Raw genomic sequence first — 8,721 nt, 5'->3', positions numbered from 1 at the left:
ATATAAAAAAAAAAAAAAAAAAAAAAAAAAAAAAAAAAAAAAAAAAAAAAAAAAAAAAAAAAAGAGGCGGCAGTTAAAATCTCAGGTTTGGAGCACCTAAAATATGCTAAGAATGCTAAAGAAACCTGCTGGCCAGCTCTCTCTAGCTATCAATTTTTAGTCATCAAAAACAGATATGTAGATTCTTATTTCAAAATCAGTTTAAAAAAAAAAGAGACCCAAAAGGGACCAAAGCTAATTTAAACCAATTAGAAAATGGCAGGGCTAGCAGGCATATATACCAGATGTGACTGCAAAACACTTTCTCTCTTCATAGCATCCATATCCTTTCCAATATACAGGCTGGATAATGCTCAGAAAATGAAGCAGCTATGAAACACCTGTTGCATTCCTTATTGTGCTGCCCCATCTCCTGTTAATCTTTCAGATGCTGCACGGAATTTCTCAGTATTCTCTCACTCAAATTTTCCCTACTCTGATGTTCATCACTGTAGCATTGAACTCTACTAAATACTTCCCTATGAAGGGTTACAGAGGTGGGGAGTGAGATAGAAAGTATTTAAAGAAACCCAAAGAACAGAACAACATGATGATTGAGGCCAGAAGCTCCTACTCCTGGAACGCCAGACATGGTGAAGTCTCGCTTTTGAAAATGCTTGGCATTTCACTTCCTAGGACTAAGTCGGCAGGTAAATGCCTTTCCCCATTTCATTAAAACAAGCAAACCAACCACAGTTCAACACAGTACAAGGCCACAGAATGAGTGGCAGATTAAAAAGAAAAAACAAAAACAAAACACCACCAAAAAACCACCCCAACGAACCAACAGGATTGGTACTCAAGGCCTGCTGATTTCCAGTTACTATGCATCTAGTAGTAATGCAATGTGAACAGAAGTGATAAGCACTACTGTCCTTAAATATTTCAGCAATTACTGAGAGTACTTAGCTTGCTGAGGAATAATGGGAAGAAAAAAAAACGATTACTCCGAGTATTAAGCTGACTTAGAGTGCATGTGTGTGCACACAGTCGGGAACTGAGGGAGTTTCATATACAACGCTATATGGCAGAAGCAGGACTGTAATCCATTTTCTGAGGGTGGCATTTAGATGGTGACACTATTTTCACAGGTGTTTGCTCACGCAAATTTAGTCCTCCTGTAGCAGAGAATCCTTATGTTCTTCTCTTCTCATTCCTTATGTGATTAAGATGAATAATGGCGGCAATTTTAATTCTGACATCTTCTAAATTAAAATATTTGAAGCTGAACTTAACTTTGTCATATTTTTTTGCAGGTAGGTTTACTACATCCACCAAGCGATAAAATATTCTACCACCCTCCACAATGAAGAACAAGCTATCAACCAAATTCAACCACAGTCACTTACTAAGGGCTAGAAAATGAATTCCCATCAAAATTCTTAAACATTATTCTCAATGAGCTCAACAGCGAAGGCAGACTTCATGAGCAGTACATTATCTTGTATATGAATTTATCAGTTTAATTTCTGGCAGCGATAATCAAGATGTTTAAAATAAGTTTTGGAAGGCTGACTCAAATGATTGCGAATAGGAGAGTCACCTGTACATTTAGGCATAAATAAAACAGCTTCTTTCAAGGGAAATTAAGGTCTAGAACAATGAAAAGAAAGCCACAAGGGGAATGGCATCACCCAAGCTGTAACAGGAAGCAATACAGGTACCACTTGCCAGCACTATGCTCTTCCTCAGTGTCCTGGTTTCAGCTGGGACAGAGTTAATTTTCTTTCTAGTAGCTGGTATAGTGCTGTGTTTTGGATTTGTGCTGAAAACAGTGTTGATAATTCAGGGATGTTTTAGTTACTGCTGAGAGTAGGCTGGGGGTGCACAATAAGTTGGGAGGGGACACGGCTAGGACAGCTGACCCCAACTGACCAGAGGGATATTCCACACCATATGACGTCATGCTCAACATATAAAGCTGAAGGAAGAAGGAGGAAGGGGGGGGGACATTCGGAGTGATGGCATTTGTCTTCCCAAGTCACCGTTACGCATGATGGAGCCCTGCTTTCCTGGAGATGGCTGAACACCTGCCTGCCGATGGGAAGGAGTGAATGAATTCCTTGTTTGCTTGTGCACGTGCGGCTTTTGCTTTGCCTATTAAACTGTCTTTATCTCAACCCACGACTTTTCTCACTTTTACCCTTCCAATTCTCTCCCCCATCCCACCGGGGGGGGAGTGAGCGAGCAAGCAGCTGTGTGGTGTTTAGTTGCCAGCTGGGGTTAAGCCACGACACTCAGCCAGTGCTTTTAATTCTTCTTTCATGAGTGCTACATTCACTCAACTATAAAAACATACCTGAGTATTGAATGTTATTTTATTGACCCCTGGTTCCAGTATTAAGTTGTTGCATTTCAACACATGAGCCCCATCTTCTAAAGTCACCCCTGAGGGCACATCCAGCGAACTGCTGCTCTCTTGCCTTCGTAGTAGCATGTGCACATTTTTGCAGATAATTCCTGCTGTGTTCAAAGAGTTATCTGAGGGACTCCGTTCATACATTTCATACAGCTCCAGTGCTGGCAAGTTGTTTCTTGACAAAGGAAAGCCTGCAACTTCATTTGGAAAGCTGATAACACCATTGGAAGTTTTGTGCTTAGTGAGCCACTCAGCTGTTTTTCTGTAACTATTTTTTTCAATGCTGAAGTGAACATGGATGGCAATCTGATCCACTCGGACAGGGATGGGCATTTGGCTCAGCAAAGTCAACTCAATAGACAACTTTCCACCCACATGGACAACGGCATTTGGAGGGTCAAAATGTAGAGTTTTCAACTGCGCGAAGGAGTGCATAGGCAATATAACCTTTTGACCTGGAAAAAAAAAAAACAACCAGGGATTTTATTCTTCTCCAGTGCTGCTGGAGATCAGCAAGTCTTTTCTCTTAAAAATTTAACCCCTCAATTAAACGGATGAACAACTTTTCACAATGAATCCTTTCACAACAAATCAATACTTTCATATTTTAGATTTATCTTGCACAGAAATGAGACAAAGATGCTGAGATTTGTTTTCTAACAGTTACATCTACTACAATTTTAGTACTCAGGCTATTAAAGACAACTAAGCTAAGAGGGAAGCGTCTAAGCAGAAGTTTAACATTTCACTACTATATAAAGTGTTCTAGATGAACACAGTAGCATAAAGTGACAAACTTCCCAGAGTGCATAAATTAAGAGCAAGTAAAAGTTTAAGAAACTAATGATCGGACTGGTGCCTTGAGCCATCAGCTTTACCATACAACGGTTTTTCATTCTCTTTTCTAGATTCCAAAAAAACAACGCTGAGGCATTACCAAAACTTAATTAAGAAGCAAGTCTAAAATAACATATTACTTATAGCACATCCATTCATCAAGAAAAACTTCTGCATAAAAATGAACAGTCTTTAGATCTACAGGAAGTATTCTGTATGAATTGGAATGATGATTAATATCTGCGGACAAGGTATTACTGAAGCAGCAGGAAGAATAAAGAGAAGAGGTAGGATGGTCAAAATAATAAGCTGCAAGTGGATGGGAACAGATCTAACATCAAAACCAAAGAAGTATCATCACAGAGCTACCAGGTGCGTGCCAGCAATGTAGAGACAAAGATAAGTTAGGAATTGAAAAAAAACCAAGACAAGATAAATTATGAGCTGTCAAAGCAGAGAAGCAGATAAGTGAAATCTTAATAAGTGAAACACTTAGTAAGTGAAACAAAGACTTTCCGGTATTCAGGATGAAAATGTTAATTACCCTTTCATCTTTGACTATTCTTAATTATTGCAGAAGTTTTATAAATGTTCTGGAGATTACAAGAAAAAAACCATGTTGGATCAGAAGTTATACACAAGGTAATGAAAACAATCAGGAAAAGCCTTCCAATCTACTTTTAGGGAAAGATCAGATTAGAGCAGCTTAAGTTTTAAGTATATAAGAACCAGCCTTACCTTGGTTCTCTGCTTGCTGATTGGCAAAATCTAGAATTTCTCGGCAAAAGCTTTTGCGTTCATCTTCTGTCAAGTGATTATCACCAGCTAAAAGGCTGCTTGTTTGAAGATAACTAACAAAGTTAAGGAAACATGAGGTAGAAACCTACAACATTCAGAAATTTGACTGAAAACGAGACAGGTCAAGTACTGCTTTTCTAATCTTTTAATACAAGAGCTGCTTTTATCACCACCACACTCTTCCATTAGAAAAGAAACAATGGAAGATTTACCATCATCTGAGAATATTGCAAAATGTCTACTTTTTGCAGACCTACTAAAATATGATCCATTATTAACCTGCGCAATCTTTCCCCATCTAAAAAGATCAGTGAACACAGAAAACTCATTATTTGACAACAGATAAACGCAGCACGCAAGTTAAAGACCCAGTGTGTTGCATTACGCTGCCCAACATTTAGAATTAAATAACTTGAGTATTTGATTATATTCCAATTTACTTGGTTGAGAATCTGCCAGCTGTTACAGCATCACTTACCATCACTAAGTCATAAGACATTCTTCATACTTTTAAGTGCTGGGGATACAAATGCTCATTTAAGTATTTAGCTAAGACTGCAATATTACTGGCTCAGATTCTTTAAGAGCATTTACACTGCAGCAGAAAAATTTAAGAGTGTTTAAAAGCAATGTAAGAATTTTCAAAGGAGGCAGACATTTATAATATCTAAGTCTAGTTCTAAAACAAACAAACAAAAGAACAAAACCCAAAATAAACTACAAATTTGAATTTAGCTTAACTGATTTTCAGCCACAGTAAGATTCCTATTACCGTCACTTAGAGACTAAAATATGAGCTCCTTAGGCAAAGGAAAAAAAACAAAACAAAACCAAATCCCAACAACTCTAAAAAAAGCTAGAAGGACCATTCACAAAAAGCTGTCTTTCCTTGCAATGTCCACAAGAACTGTCCTTCAGAGAGTACTCTGTTCAGCTAACCACCCCAGTTTGGAACACCTAGAGGAATTCCATTTGTAACTATGGCACCAATGAAAGCAGTACCCTTCCCCCAAAACACCAAAAAATGATGAAAATTTGCCATTTTGCTATAGTACATAATATTATGCGCACAGCACAACAGTTCAGATTAGAACCAAGTTACTTAATTTAGCTACCAAATTTAAGCAACAACATATGAGGCTAAAATGAAAAGCAGAATTCAAATTGTGCTGTTTCTAATGCCAAAAAGAATACAACAAAACACCTGAGGCCAGCCACTAGACTTTTCCACACACACACATCCCTGTGTGTGGCAACATCCCTGTGTGTGTGTGGAATCCCTGTGATTCATGCTTCTCATCTTGAAAGTAGCAACAGTACAGCAACACAGACAGATTTAATATTTAAACAAATACAGTTGTAGTGGATAGAGTTGGTGTGTGAAAATAATGCAGAGACTATCAAAATGAAGAATTTGAAGCCTGTCAAACATTATGATTGGGCCAAATCATTCCCTCAAAGTATTATTTAGCATTTATGTGGCATTTATAGAGAAGATTTCATTCACACATTGAAGACTGAGCTTTTACACAACTTAAAAGCAAAGAACTCCCACTCCCTTCTGAAGCAGAGATGAAAGCCAGAAACAAAAAATAAATAACAGCAAAAAATATTACAACACCACACCAAAGCCACAAGATTTTCATCTTCCAAGCCTCTGTTTTAACTTTTGGAAAAAGTCACCATTACAAATACCAGAAGAGTCCTTGCCAGGTCAGATACAGGAAAAAGGTAGTAGCATAGCAAGGTAGTAGCACTTATAGAAAGAAAGCCCAGAAATTAAGCTCCTGAATATAGGAAGACACTATAATGCCATATTTACCAAATGAAAAAACAGTACCACATAAAAACTTCCATAATGATGAAGTACAAACAGAATCATAAAAAACCTCTATGATATCTGGTGAACTAATGACAAATTTCACACTATCCATGTTGCACCACTCTCTAGAGCCTAGACATATTTAAAACGGAGAGCAACAACCGTATGCAAAAGGTTTTAAGTGAACCAGATGTTAAAAAAATAAAAATGAAAAAATAAATAACCCAACCCTCACCAAACGAACAGCAACAATGGACACAAGAAATAACTCAGCTCTCTGATGTTTGGCAGTTAGAGATATATCGGAAAAATAATCAGAAGTATTATTTTCTCCTGTCTTGATTTTTCTGGCTCGCCTTTTAGAGGATACTTTTCTATTTGCCCAAGGTGTTTCTGACATTCAGCTAACTGTTTTCTCGTATGTGTGACAAGCAATGCCCAGCCCTCAGCAAGGTAAGTTTTCAGTGCTCCTTGAAGATAGACTTCTGCCTTCTGAGGACCTTTCTTCCTCCTTTAAAAATAAAGAAATGAGTACAGAGTGATATAAGAACCTTTGCAGCCATGAAAACACTCTACACATTTTCAAAAAGTGGTGATGGGAGAGGAGCATTGCATATGAATGCAGAACAAGATGCAGTGAACCATTATACTGATCAACATATTGGCCTGCCTTTATGCGATTCACTTAAGCAAGCTGAACTGCAATTAGTGTAAATATACCATGCCAATGAAAGGCTTCATATACAGATCTATCCCAAGTCAGAGCAAGTGAGGTGAAACTACCTCCCACAAATGCGACAAAAGCCGTCTCAAGCTTCTGACAGTTAACGAAAAATATGCTTACTCAACAGTTTTAAAGCAGGAAAATGCTTCAATGAAAACATCATTTTATCACTACACAGCAGTTCCATGGTAGTCTTTAAACCTAACATTGTTCCCTCAGGTGAAAATTTAAGTTAATTTAGGAGAATCTATTGCAGCTAGAAGATCAGACTGCTTTTAGTGAACATAGGCGAGAAGCATGCCCAAACATGTTTTCCCAAAAAACCACTTAGGACTCCCAAATTCTTCTAAATAAGAAAAATAAACAGAAAACCAATGCAGGAGGTTCCTTTAGTGGAATTTAACAGCAGGGATAGCCACAAAAAAAAAAAAAAAATTTGGAAATTAGGAATAAAATCACTGTAAGTTTCACAGTGGGGGAAACAAACATTTTTGCAATCATAACCTCAAATATGAAACTGATTACTCTCCAAAGAACATGTTTTCTGGCTTTTCTTAGGTGTATATATATACACATATGTAGTTAAGATAACTATAAACTTTGAAACAAGTCAGAAGCCACATTACAAAGCAGGCTATAGTAAATGCAAAGTTATGTCTCTCCTCCCCCCGCCCCGTTGCCCTTTTCTCTCTAGGAGAAGAAAGGATCAAGCTAAAGAACATAGGACAGTTAAAGGTAAGAGTACTACATCATGAGGTGATAATTAGGGTTTGATATAAAGAGATTGCCGGTGTTCTTTTTCTTTTTTTTTTGCTGAAATACAGCCCAAAACTTAGGGTACGTTCACATTTTAAAAAATACTTTTTAAAACTCCTTTTTAAGTACAGCATATTTTCCTCAAGGATTACATTCAAACTTTTCAAAGCTAATGCATTTAACACATTTTAAACATTCATTTACATATAAAACTCTGCCAAGTCCTTTCCCACAAGCTTAGCTGAGCGAATTCTTCCAATATTTGTGTACATTTCAATGGTGGCATGGGACAGATCCTGTTTAAAAGAAAAGAAACTGTTAAAAGCTTTATTTTTTTTTAGTAGCTATATGGTATTTCACACAAACTCATAGCCAGTAACTCTGTTACCACAACAAAATGACCAGAATGAATCACTTTTTAGATTTCCCCTTGCCCCCAGTACACAATATAGAGCAGTTTGTAACAGGTCATCTTCACTTTTTCTACAGTTGGTCATTATCCCTATCTGTGTTACAAATAGCAGAAGAAAAAAGCCTATTAAAAATTCGATAAGACAACTCAAAACCACCAAAATAATAGATGAGATACAGTTTCAAGCACTTCTTTACACTTGAATCCTCCTGTCTTTTTTTGAAAGCACCTATTTCTCAGTGACTATATGTCATTAGATTATCATTGCAGGATTGTGTAATGTATCATTCCAGGATACACCACAGCATAACATATTTAGAATAGTATTAGAGCTTGCCCCAGAGACTCACAACTAATACTTCAAAACTAAATCAACTACATACAGAACATGGTACATGATTCTTTCACTAAAGCTGCACGTAATACCACTAAGTATAAGAAAGTTTGCAGTATGTAAACATACTATTAAACGCAAAATGCTAAGTTACAATCAGAATAAGTATTTTCGCAAGAGTGCCTTAAAGGAATTTTGCCTGAAGCTATGCAATCCCAAATTGAAGTTTCTCATTCATCTTTAAGCTTAATTTCCAATGCAGCCACGCTGTCTACATGTCACCTTCCTCACCTTGCCCTAAGCTTGTAATAACAGCAACAAATCTTTCTCACAAAACTAGCAGTTACAACACACACTGTATACCACCACTAAACTTTTTTCTCAAGTATATAATACTCTCTGGCCAGATACATAAAAACATTTCACATCATATTTACAAACCCGCAGCCTCTTCTGACTGTCAGCAACCTTCCACATAAGCTCATTCTCCTTCACTTAGAATCATAGAATCATTAAGGTTGGAAAAGACCCATAAGATCGTCGAGTCCAACCGTCAACCCAACACCACCATGCCCACTAAACCATGTCCCTAAGCACCTCATCTACTCGTCTTTTAAATACCTCCAGGGATGGGGACTCC

At 37.4% G+C, this 8,721-nt stretch overlaps 1 protein-coding gene across 1 annotated transcript in view; it reads right to left on the bottom strand.

Moving 5' to 3' along the window:
• TRAPPC10 (trafficking protein particle complex 10) overlaps positions 1-8,721 on the bottom strand; it is a 44,485-nt gene that overhangs the window by 12,057 nt on the left and 23,707 nt on the right. Inside the window, exons 11-14 of the mRNA XM_009283105.2 lie at positions 7,540-7,631; positions 6,226-6,366; positions 3,974-4,086; positions 2,339-2,853 (exon numbers count right to left, since the gene is read on the bottom strand). Of these exons, the coding sequence (XP_009281380.1) occupies positions 2,339-2,853; positions 3,974-4,086; positions 6,226-6,366; positions 7,540-7,631 (861 nt within the window). The remainder of the gene's footprint in view (positions 1-2,338; positions 2,854-3,973; positions 4,087-6,225; positions 6,367-7,539; positions 7,632-8,721) is intronic.

Source organism: Aptenodytes forsteri, unplaced genomic scaffold (assembly GCF_000699145.1).
Source record: "Aptenodytes forsteri isolate BGI_AS27 unplaced genomic scaffold, ASM69914v1 Scaffold2, whole genome shotgun sequence".
NCBI classification, from domain to species: domain Eukaryota; kingdom Metazoa; phylum Chordata; class Aves; order Sphenisciformes; family Spheniscidae; genus Aptenodytes; species Aptenodytes forsteri.
This window is presented reverse-complemented; position numbering and strand designations above follow the sequence as displayed.